The 13,088-nt window shown below is 36.2% G+C and overlaps 1 protein-coding gene across 1 annotated transcript in view; it reads right to left on the bottom strand.

Moving 5' to 3' along the window:
* Positions 1 to 136: 136 nt before the first annotated feature.
* The window catches only part of RNF111 (ring finger protein 111), a 53,335-nt gene continuing 40,383 nt past the window's right edge, over positions 137 to 13,088 (bottom strand). Inside the window, exons 11-14 of the mRNA XM_062000303.1 lie at positions 5,524 to 5,616; positions 4,560 to 4,655; positions 3,596 to 3,723; positions 137 to 3,053 (exon numbers count right to left, since the gene is read on the bottom strand). Coding sequence (XP_061856287.1) covers positions 2,936 to 3,053; positions 3,596 to 3,723; positions 4,560 to 4,655; positions 5,524 to 5,616 — 435 coding nt within the window. The 3' untranslated portion in view covers positions 137 to 2,935. The remainder of the gene's footprint in view (positions 3,054 to 3,595; positions 3,724 to 4,559; positions 4,656 to 5,523; positions 5,617 to 13,088) is intronic.

Raw genomic sequence — 13,088 nt, 5'->3', positions numbered from 1 at the left:
GATTTTTTTTTTACTTAGGCAGTACCTGTAAGAATATAGGCAGGCAAAGAATTTTTACATATCAAGACACAGAAAAGCAAAACTAAGAGAAAACCCACAAACTTGCAAAAGAAACAGATGGAATGATACCAGTCTAACATTTTATTTATTGCATACAAAAGGATTTCTTTTGACAATGGAATTTTATATGAAAATTGATTTGATGCGTACTGTTGAGAATCTTCAAAGATGCTGCAGAAAACTTAAGGCAATGCATCTAAGCATATAAAGCACAGTAAGTGGTGGAAATTTTCAAACCCAAAAGCCTGTTCTTTTTCCTTCCCTTAAATTACGGTTAAGTCACAAATTTCTGGGACAGAAGTAGGCTGCAGCTTCATTAGCCCCTGCAATACCATGTAAGACCAGAACACCATGATTCCTGGCAAATACCGAAGTGTTCAACATCACATTACAATGTTATGCATACATTTAAAAGCAAGACAATATCAGTAGCAGTTATAAAACAATTCAAATTACGGACCACTAAAACACCTCTAGTACCAGGCACCCAAATCAGGTGCAGAGATTTCAAAAAAAAAGAAAAAGAAAAAAAATCCCCAAACCTGTGCTTCTTTGTCCTGTAAGGAAGCCAAAATAGATTGTGTCACATACCCAGCATCTCAATTATTTCAGAGGCCCAGGGTTTTTTGTCCCATGTCTCTCAAATACCTACTTGGAAACTTTTAAAAGTGAGTATCATGGAGCTTGAAGCATCAGTGGTCAACTACTTTCCCTCCTTTTCAACAGTCACTGAAGAACAGAAAGTGTTCAGTCCGCCCAGTTCCTTTTACTCATTTTTACCAATGCAGCTTCAACTTCATACTCACTTCAAGTTTCCTACAGCCATAATGTTCAAGAAGCTCTGGCATACAACCATGTCAGGTTTTGAAGCAGTCAGATCATGTGTTGCCTCGCTTTCCTATCTCCCATTGTACAAGCACAAAGTGGTTTTCAGTTTTAGCAATGCAGTTAAGCTTGAAAGTGTCCATTTATCACACATGCTGGAATAAAATTTCTCTACACTTAAAGCCTCAGTGCCAGGTGTTAAGTTTGTTGCCAGCAATAGACACTGCACTGGCAATTGCTACGCCTAACCGAGAAGAAAGAAATATAAAAAGGAAGCAGCTTTAACCAGACAAAAACAGGCATCAGATTAGATACGGTAATATTTAGAAATGGATCACTTTCTTTAGTGTAAACAGAACAGCTCATCTTCTAGGTTTACTGTAAACCATTTTACATTTGATTATGAAAGACAAAGACGAGAGAAACTGAAAGTATTTATTATTCAATCCACTTACAAAGCAGGTGGCTTAATGCAAGCTTATCGACAGGTTCATAAATGATCCCCGAGGAACACCTTTTCCAAAGTGACAGTAATACCGTCTCAATGGTTTTGCACATTTGCATTTTGCAATGTTGAGCACATTTAAATAAACTATAATCTATTATATGTGAAAGAATATTGATGAGCAACTTGAATCCTGATGTGGATTAAAACCTCCTCCAAAGGCGAAGTGTTAGTACATTATAACTTAATTCTATATACTATATTAACGCAGCAAATCTGAACTATAGAAAATATTTTGATCAGTGATGGACTGTTGGTAATTTTTAAAGAGGGAATCTATGATCAACGCAAAAACTAGTTAACCACATAATCTGTGTCTCACTTTCTACAGAAATTTACAGGCTTTCAATTTACTAATGAAAAATAAAACAAGAGACAAGTGGATTTAGCTAACTTTATTAACTTTAAACCTAATAAAAATCCAAAGACAAGCCTGGAATCCTTAGAAGTTCTATGAATTCACGTATATCTGCCAAAACAACCAACCAACCCACCAAAAAAAAACCCAAAAACCAAAAACCCTGCAGCTCTAAGTCCTTATTAAATGGTTTGATATTAAAAAAACCCCACAACAAAAAAACAAACAAAAAACCCCCTCAATGTGCGCAGATACTTCAACTTAAGTTAGCAGAAGACCAAAACAGATTCTAAGCTCTTTTTCCATTTTCCTAATAATTCTTTCGATCTGCAAGTATCTACAATCCAGCTAACTGAAATCAACATTTAGTGTTCACTAGAGCTGTTTCACAGCAGCAAATATTTAAGTTAGGGATTCAAATTTCTAGACATAGGAAGAAAATGATAAATACAATCCGAACAGCAGTCTACATGTTTAATATTGACATTCAAATATATCTGCATTGTGCTGAAATTTTAAAAACGAACACAAAAATCTGACAAGAGCTCTGGTGATGAGTATGCTATACGTATCAGTCAAACTGAATATAGTTCATATTCTGTTCCCAGTATTAAGGAAGGATGTTATTTGACTCAGAACTGATATTGTAAATATACAGCAGCCATTTTTTCCTAATTAAGGAATGTCTCAATACATAATATTATCCTTTTCTAGATGATCTTTATACATTTAAACTAAAATATATGACCGATTAAATTAAGGAGTCCGAGGTTAGTAATGAGTGAAATCATACTTTCAAAGCTCTATACTATGTAAAACAAACAAACAAAAAAAGGAGACCACACAATTCTACTTACTAAAGCAGCTAATCTTGCCTGCAAGTTTGGGGTCACAAAGCCCATAATATGTGCAAATGAATGCAATACAAGGAACCATGCAAAAATACAGTAATGAATTAAAAGAAAAATTGAAAAACCTAAAAAAAAAAGTTCTATAAATACACTGAAACTCAACTGTCTTCTACATAAACTGTAGGTCTAGCATTAGATGTACCATATAGCAGAGCCAGCACTCTAGGTTCAATGCTTCCAAATCTGCGCAGGTAAGTCATGCCATCTTTGGTTGACTGCAGTACCAGGAAGGATGAGAGGGAGTGAGAGGGAGGACAAGAGTTCTGGAAAGCAGTGTCAACTTTCACTAGGCAGTTGAGCCTCAATGTCCACTCTGCAAATGGGGCACTTCTTGTTAGTAATCAACCACTGATCTACACATACTTGGTGGAAAAGGTGCATACATGGAAGACGCCTGTCATCAGAACAGAAAAACACTGTGTTAATAAAGCATTTCCGTATCAACATATCCATTGGAAAAACAGAAATGTGCATTTTGCTATTGAGGTGTATATTCTTTCTGCATTTGCTTGTTTTTCCATAAGTTTCACTACTCCTTCCAGTTGAACTTGCACTTCGTCTAGTTCCATAAAATGGATATAGGCAATGTGGTCAAGCATCAGCTAGCTTCTGCTGTATTGTACCAATTTAAACCTATTATAGCTCAAGTAGCACTGCTCTAGAAAAACACAAGTGGACAGTCCTGGTTAATTCAGGGTTTCAGCTGGGACTCGTGTTGTAAGACAGTCAACTTATGGAAGATCATTAGAAAATAACCTACCCCAAAACCCTACAGACTGAACAATGTTTAAAATTGGAACTTGTTATATTTATTGGTTCAATGGCAGTCTTTAACTGTTAACCTGAAGAGTATTGCAGAGTAGCACACCATATTCAAGTATGGTCTCAAAGCCAGAACATTAACACTATACTCTGATATTCAGTGGTACTACTTACCTGACATCTTCCCCTTCCTCCAATATAGACAAACAGATGGTACACTTTTCCTCAGTGTCTTCTTCTGTTCCTTCCTCCCCATCTTGTTTGCAGTGCAGTTTCCTCTGTGAGAACCAATCAGTTGTTACCTTATTAGTAGAGATGACATTATTGACAAACTGAGTAAAATCTGTTTTTAATACATATTCAACAAATAGTTATATGAAAACATTTCATAGTATTCATTCAAATGTATTTGAACCAGAATCGATCAAGAACTAGCACTTGCAGCAAAAATCACAGGACGTTTCAGATTTAACTACAAAATATTTCTGGACTGTGAATATATTAATTTCACATTGCTGCAACCAGTCTTTTTACTTGTCATCTATGTCTAAGTATCTATGTTTCATTCATGAAGAGGCAAAAAAATAAAATCCTTTCAACCCTAGTATCTTAAGTCGCTATTTATCAAGTGCAAAAGAATGCTGTGTAAATGTGGATAGGATTCTATGTTACAGCAAAATAAACTCCAACTGAGAGACAAATTAAGTGGTTAAATTCTGTACCCAGTTCAAAACTTCTTAGTGTTCCAGTCTTCCTAATGTCATCAGAGTAAAGCTTAAAATGGTACATACTAAGCAGGTTAGCGTCATGAACAATTTATTGCAGAAATAAAGTCTTAACAACATCATCACTGAAGTCTGTCGACAATTTAGCTATTACCAAGACTTATTTCACTCTATTCATAACTACTGGACAGTTATTAAATCATATCAAACCACTTCACTTATCACATTACAGTAGCTCTTTAGGGACCAAATTTTTAATTCTCCTTGTGAAAGAAGTGGCACTGTTGTAAGCTTCGCTGACAATCCTTTAAATTGCAAGATACAGAAGATATGCACTCTTTCAAGCTGTCATTTCTGCATTCTGTCATTTCAAAGCAGCATTACACACAGGCCACAATTTGAGAAATCCTCACCTTTTTGTATTTATGTGGATATGTGCATCTTTCTATAGTTCCCTGTGTTGCTCCACGATTCACGTTGCCTAATCGTTCCTCCAAATGAATCAGCTCCTAAAAAATTATCACAGAATTAACAATGTAAGAACTGTTATTTCAGTTACCTCTAGTAAATATTAATGTTAGTCTAACTCATTTGCACAATGAAAAATTCTCAATTCCCAACGTATTAAAATACAGGTAAATTGAAATAGAGAGTTTCTGGTGTGGGAAAAGTGATGGCTTTCTGTAGAAAAACCCACATAACATTGCCTGGTATTTTAAGTCATAGGAAAACATTATTTTATTGCTAAAAAAGTTAGAAATTGTTTCTCAGCTAGGAATAATTATCATTATGTTCACACATACCTGCGTGTCTAATGAGAAAAATGCAATTCAAATGCAATACATAAATATTTGCTTTCTACCAGTCATTAGAAGAACAAAAAGTTGCTCATATGGAAATAAAAATACTAATTTATTTTTCTCCAGCAATGGGTTTATTAGAACAATGATATGTCACTGAAGATGTTTTCAGTGGACTAGGTCATTAACTCTCTGCATCTGATACCTTTTATTTTCCTTCTTTCAGTTTCAGTTCCCTCACTAGGAGGGATCCTGGCACAGTTATTCAGAGACGGCACTACCTTTTACCAACATACCATGTGAATACTACATCCTAGTAACTGGGGTGGTGAGCAGACCAAGATGTACTGGCAGTTAATAACCATCTAAGCCTACATTGTCCAGGGCACCTTTTACGGACTGACTTTTCACTCTGCTTTTATCGCAGTTCACAACAGTGAGAGGTCATTCTATAACTAAAGGGTATTTACTTTATGATTCTTTTACATCTATGCAGAGAACTAGCTCTACCCTACACCCTCCCCATATTCCCTCATTACACATTTTTACATATATCTGGTTTTATTCTATTACAAACCTCAAAATTGCCCCTGAAAGGGCCTCTGAATGATGTTCCATCCAATCCCGATGAAATGTAACGGATGTGAGGGTAGCCCGCCATGTCTGGTACCTATTCAAACAGCAGATGTTAAGTTAAACCTATTCAGAACAGTTTCAGTATTTTACTGTTCACTTTGTAAAATTCAAGATCCTTTTGCTTTTATTGAATCACTTATTATTTATACTCCTCAGCTTGAGTGTACAATTCTAACTGACAGCATGACACCACTACTCTGAGCTCTAAACATAACCAGAAGCAAAACAAAGTGAAACTAGACCCTCTATTATAATTTCTTCACATCTGCATCACGTATTGCTTGGTCTCATTTCTCAGATCTCAGAATCTCAACCTAACTTGTGTAAACTAGCATAAATATCTACCTATCTTTGTAAACAAACCACCTAAGAGCTACACATGAAGCTACAAAAATGTCTTGCTAGAGATTATCAAATGTGAGTTATCACAGAAGATACAGGGCCACTACTCCAGTCTGGAAAGAACGGCCAATATCCTTATCTTACCCAAAACAACCAAACATCTTGTGATCAACTTAAAATTTACAGACAGATTAAAAAAACCCACCCAAAATACACATCTAAAGTCACAGGCAATTCTATATCTGCTCTATTTTCAAGCATCTACTGACTCCCTTGCAAATTAAGAGATACAAGCAGTGAATACAATACCACTGTCCAGTGATACACCCTACAGGCACGACAAGCACCAGTACCTGCCTTACAGCAAAGCAGAAAGGAAGCTATTGACCAAGGACCACCTTCACAGCAGGCTGTCTGCACTCCATTTTCACCCACAGAAGAGGACAGAATAATGGTATTGACTTTTTGGCACAAATATGCCAGCAGTAGTTTTTAATAAACAGGTGAAGAAAACCAACCCAAACGATCAGCAGATTCCATTTTCTTAATCATGTAGAGAGCACTGATACATGGGCTGTAAGCAGCAGTTCATTTGGAAATAACATTAAGTACTTAAACGCTATCTTCATTCCTGTGCTATCAGCTGGTCATGTCTCTGCTGCTGTATATAACAGCTCAAAGTTAATCTCATGAAGCTGTCAACAAGTCCGACATCCTAGATAACTATTTGTGAAGTCAGGTATTCATATGTGGATTTTCCTATTTCTAGCAGATGCTTCTAAGTGTAACATATATAAAGGTGTGAAACTGAATTAATACACCATGAGAAAGCATCGGCCTAGACAAAGTTACTCACAGGACACAACAGACCAATATGCTACCTCTCTGTATTTTTCGTATCCAGTCTGGTAAGTAGAAGCAGACAGGGATATAAAAGATTTCTTTGCCCTAAATAATTTATTTTCAGAAAAAACTCAGTTATTTTAAAGAAGTCTATATGGTGCTTTTTAGATAATGACCATGTAATGCTGATACAAGCCACAGATACAGGCACAATTTTACTATTCCATTTTTACGAACCAGAGTAATAGAAACTGAAGAGTTAACTTCCATAATTTTTCCAGAACCCTAATACAGGGAGTGCCTCTCTCCTAAGCAGCCTAAATATCTGTTGGAGACGAGAAACAAGCAAGACAGGATGACTGCTGCAAACGCCAGCAGTGTACCAATTTAAAGATCGAAGTTGTTCTGCAATATGCAGAGTGTATTTACAGAGATTATTTACATGAAACAACATGATGGTAAATACAGAACTTTACACCACAAGGTATGTGTATTCATCTGCATACCTATACGTTTCATGTAAATAACAGCTGTTGGTGTCACAGGCTTTACTGTTTGCTAATACAAACTGTAACAGAAAGAATTTGGGAAAGTGCATTAAAAAGATGATAAATTGTAAAAGCTACACTGTAAGAAATCTCAGATAATTGGTGATTTATGATCCATTCTCCATTTCAGTGTGTAATTCTACTTCATCTTCCAATTACAGAAAATGCATTTAAAGAACTAGGTCACTCATCCACCCTATGAATGTATTTGTTGTTCCAGCATTTCACACCTGTTTGACATCATTTGGAAGTTTCAATTGCCTGGTACTACACTGTGAATCCATTGCCTCCAATCAGAGGAAAGTACTGACAAAACCTAACCCAAGTCTCAGGAGTGACTTTCAGTGCTTGTTTGGTTTGTTGGGTTTTTTTAATTATTCATTAGGATTTGAAAACAGCCTGTTGGAAAACAATGATCTGATAGTACAGATACAGCATCACTGCAGGAGCTGTCAAATCACAGGTGCATTGCTTTGATACAATGAAGACAGTTGCAAATCCTCAAAGATCTGGATTTACCTAGTGTAGCAACATGCACACAGAAAGGTCCCCCTACCTGGAACAAATTCTGCTGCTGGAGAAATTTAAGAACTTTAAAAAGAAACTTACTAAGTTTAATTTTAACACTAAAGAATTTCTCAGAGCACATACCACAACCAACGACTGAACTCAACGGGGCAGTACATTTGCAAGCTAATAAACGGGTCTTGGTACTACCCTGACAGGGAATGGCAACTCTGCAAATTTACCTGAACATACAGTATGTGTAGGCTCTTCTACAAAATAGCCTATGTTTCTGGCCAAGTAAAAAACCTATCTGTATTAAAAAGAAAAAGCTCTTTTAAGCCTGTAGAATAACCAGCCTGTTAACATAGCAAGATTTAAACTAATTACATGGGTAACACAGAAGTACCAGTAGTGTCCAAGTAAGAACAGTCTAACTAAAATGCCTTTGACACTTCTCATCAAGCTTTAAAGGAACAGAATATTTCAGCTCTGTTAAAACAGCTTCACACACAAACAGAAGCGTGTTTTCAGTAAGTTTTCATATTGAACATAAAGAAAGGAAAAGCTTTAATGAAGAAAGTAACAAAAGTTAAAGGTAATACAAGTCTGCACTAATTGTTTGCATATCTTCTTTTGGATACTGTCAAATTACAATATAGTCTGGTACTGGAATTTGCAGGCCAAGAGCTGTCTGATTATCCTTTCTTTCTGGTTTTGCACCTTCTATTGACACGTCCCACTACCACAAAAATCTGCTCTAACAAAAAAAAAAAAAAATCCAAGGCTAAGTCTGAAAGATTTAGAAGACAAACATTCTGAAATAGTTTGAAACACCAAACCTCCAGGAAACATTTTCTTCCTTGATATCTTTCGTTTAGATACTTTCTGTCTTCCCAGGATCTTTTTGACTTTCAGCTAGGATAGTTAATTTTCTTTCTAGTAGCTGATACAGCGCTGTGTTTTGGATTTAGCATGAGAATGATGTTGATAGCACACTGTTCTTTTGGTTGTTGTTAATTAGTGCTTATCTTGAGGTAAGGATTTTTCAGTTTCCCAGACTCTGCTGGCAAGCAGGTGCATAAAAAGCTGGGAAAGCCAGGCTGGATGAGGCTTCAAGCAATCTGTTTTAGTGGAAGGTGTCCCTGCCCATGGCTTGACAGTTGGAACCAGATGATCTTTGAAGTCCTTTCCTACAGAAACCGTTCTATGATTCTATGAAAATAAAATGAGCACTCTTCAACAGCCTTCTAAAAGAAAAAAAGAATAGTATTTCATGTTTACATTGAGGAAAAAGTACCAGCTGCATTACAGAAGTCTATTTACTTATTTGAAAAACACAGTTAATTTTGATGCAGCTAATCAAGACTATTTAAAACCTAAAGTTCACCTGGAACTATTACAGCTATGTTAAGTTACAGCCTTGTTAAGTTACAGCCTTAAGCTAAGTGTTCAGATATTTTACAGGAAGTTTGTTAGCTTTTTTCTATGGAACCATTGCATCTCTGAAGAGCTGTGATTCCTGTATGACTACATGCTGAATGATATTATTCTGACCAGCACACACCTACCATAATGTATTAAAATCTACTGGCCTATACCTACAAATCCCTCCTCATTTTTACAACTAAGTGTAAGGATGGCCCAAACCACTTTGAGTCATTTAAAAGGTAAAGGGAATAAACAATAAGGCTCTAAAATAGAAGAAAAAGGAGGGTCAGTATATGAAAGCTGTATGTGTAACACCTGAGAAAGGTTAAGTTACCACAAATAACATTTTTTTTTAAAAAAAATACGATCTAGAGATTATCTCCAGAGAGAAATTAATGAGTCTTCTCAAGACTTGCATGACCTCTATAGAGATTTATTACATCATAGCTAGTAAACTGTAAGGTTCAGATAATTTCTCCCTCTCTGAAATTCAGTCAAAAATATACTAATCAAAAAGGCAGCAGCAGTTGTAGCCAGGAGACTGGAACAGCGTATCCCAGGAACAACTTTGATTAACAGGTGGCTGAAACAATTTGAGAGGTATGTAGATAGACTTTATAAAACAACCTAAAAAAAGAAGCACCAAAACACAAAACCCCCCCACTACTATGCATCATATGATTTGAAAACTGTACCTACAGAAGCTTTGCATGTTTTAAAAAACAGCTAAATAGAGTACTCTATGGGTGGCAGGATTGTTGTTTAAGTTCCAAATAGCCAAAATCCCAGAGCAGCTGTAACTAGTTATCTAAACAAAGAGTAAGTGTACCATGTTAAAAAGGAACAAAGGGAACACTGCTTACTTCAGGTTTGTATTCCATTTAAAATTTAGCTATGAGTTTAGAGCTGAAGAAACTTTGTTTTTCTTCTTTGATTATGAAGAGGAGATGATGGAAAGGGGGAGTTACCAAGGCCTTCCACTCCACTCGCCATTAAATGACAAAAAAGGAACAAATCCAGCTCATAGAAATAACCCTTTCTTTAAGCAGGTTTAAAATATAAAGCCCTGATTTTTTAGGCATCCTAGTAATAAACTCATATTCAGAGCAAGGTACTGTTTCAAAGATGAAATAAATTACAGTTTCTAAATGAATGTCTGCAGATTTTTGAAACTTTATAGCAAACAAGGCTTTCTCCATTTTCCTAATACTTTCTTATTTTTTGACGCCTGAAAAAATGTTAGAAATATTATCATCTTTGTAATTACGAGAAGTAGCTGATTTTGCAGCTAAAAGTAGCTCTCTGGTCAGTCAGGTAAATGGATAACATCTGGAAAACACGAGACACATGGACAGCTGGCAGTATGGCAGTATAGAGATGGGGACCACTGTGCCTCCAGGACAAATTTAGAAATACCTTCTCGAAACTTGGTTTTGGACTTTTCCCCTTCCATATTTCACTACAAACTAGGATGCCTTTTCTTTTGTGGAGCAATAGAAGACAAATTCTGCTTGGCTATGTGTTACAGCTGTAAGTACGGCTGAAGAATTCTGGCTGGTATATAGTTGATTATTAAAAAGTCACATTTCCTTTTAACACCCACCTCATCTTATTACATTATAGAAATTCCTATCCTGTCCAGCCAGATGTGATAACCAGTGCTGGGCACTCTGAGACAAAAAGCCTTTCATCATCAGTACCAAAAGAGCAAATAAGTCACTGAGAGTAAACAGAAATGGATGTGGCATCTAACAACAAGCACCAGCTTCAGAGAAGAACACACAGCCTCTGTTTCCTGTGTCTTCCTTGTCTGACATTTCATTAGTTATGCCATGCATTGATCTTCAGTTGATTCTTCCTAAAAATGTTGTTTAAATTTGCAGAATGGGTATTTACCTACAATAGAATCCACTGCAAAAATCATATTGATAGATCTGTCCTCAGCACATACATAGCATTAAAGCAATAAGGATGGGAACACAAACCACTCTAAGCCCGGGTCACACTTAAAGTAATTGTGTTAAATCAAAGAGGGAAGCAGCCTAATCCTTGTCTACATATGAAGCTCTTTTTAACTGCTTATAATCTAAGATTCCTCCCCCGTAGCCACATTTAAACAGGTGAAGGTTTCTTCAACTAAGCTAACACAAAAGATTTTGTTTCTCAGCCTCTATTTGGACTGTCAAAACTGCTGAACACCAATTATTTCCCACAACATATCTTTATCATTTTGTCTCCCTGAAGATTAAAACTGCAGTCTACATTCCAGCACTGACTAAACAGAGATTAGGTTCTCTATCCAGTTAAAATCTGAAACTAGTATGTCAGAGTACTACTGTCACTAAAGCCCAAATAATCCCTTCTGCCCTTTATGGTCTGGCAGTAGTTTGAAGGGCTTTTAGTACTCCAAGACAAGTAGAAAAAAAAATGCACACTTCCCTTTGGACAGCTTGCTGCGTAAGAAAGTGGATTCAACAAAATTTAATTTTTTAGGTAAGCTACTGCATGAGTTACTTTAAAAGAACTCCCCCAGTAAACACGTAAAAAATAACATGAACATTTGATAACATCTGCATCAAGAATACAATTAATGAGCCTTGCAAATTACTATTTAGTACCCTCTGTTCTTACTGAAAGAAAGCACTCCTTGTAACATTAATCACTTAGCAGAGGGACTCTAATCATAGTTCAGCCTCTCCTTCCCTGCCCCATTCCTAAAAATTACAATGAAAAAACCAAGGTGACAGCTGGAATTAATCTGTTGCTTTTTAATAAAAAGTAAAGTGGCACTTGTGTTTTAATATCCAGTTAAGATTAAAAACTTCACTGACTACTTGCTCTATATTCAAAATCAATTGTGCTGACAGATCAACTGTACTCTCACATGCATGCAAATGAAGAAAACTTTGGCTTTCATTATTGCCATAGTAGGGGTAGAATCATCAAAAGGCATTTGTAATGCTTTGAACTCATTGTATATATAACCTGCCTTTATGTTCTTCTAGTGGTGTAATCTGAATACATTTCAAATCAGCCAGAGACACAACTTCAAAGTCATAACAAAGTCAATGTGATCGCAGGAAGGTTCAAAACATATCCCAAACCTTTGAGAACTACTGCTTACAGCAGTCTAAACACTGTAAAACATGCTGTCAGCACAGTGTGTACAAAAACTCAAAACCAAACAACTTCAGTTTCCTTTCCTCCAAAGATTAGTGAATTACTGTTATGAGAATTCGATAGCCCTACACAAATGCATGCAGAAGTTTTTGTACAGTTGAAGAACCCTATATTTCATCTGACACTTTTATCAATTAGTAACTGCAATTACCAAGCAGAAGGGCATGAATTCCTTAAGTATTTTATCACACATTCAGAAAATACTTCCTAAGATTCTCTACCACAGCTTTCTTCCATTCTTCTGCTAAAAATAAGATAAAGAGTGGAGTCACAACTACTTGCCTGTGTAACATTTTAGTTGTAGGAATACCCATATAAAAGTTAAAGTTTCTCATCACACTGTAATGTAAGGGTCACCTGAACTCTGAAGTTTCTAGAAACTTCACAGCAACAATGGAAATAAATCCCATAATCGACTTATTAGCTCTGACAGAAAACAGGCACATGTTTAACTTGATGCCTCCTAATACAATTACAGTTCTCTGAACTATTAGAAGGCCCTTTCTGAGAACCTAAGCAACTGATGTTACCTGTTACAGAACAACAGATGAAATAAAAGTGAGAAGCAAGCCATTTTTCATCCACCTGAAAAAACAAACACCTAACTGAAGAAGGATGCAGAGTATCTTAATTTGAATAGATGATGCACAGGAGAGGG

This window comes from Colius striatus, chromosome 7 (assembly GCF_028858725.1).
Source record: "Colius striatus isolate bColStr4 chromosome 7, bColStr4.1.hap1, whole genome shotgun sequence".
NCBI lineage: Eukaryota > Metazoa > Chordata > Aves > Coliiformes > Coliidae > Colius > Colius striatus.
Note: the sequence above shows the minus strand (reverse complement) of the source record. Positions and strands in the feature narration are given on the sequence as shown.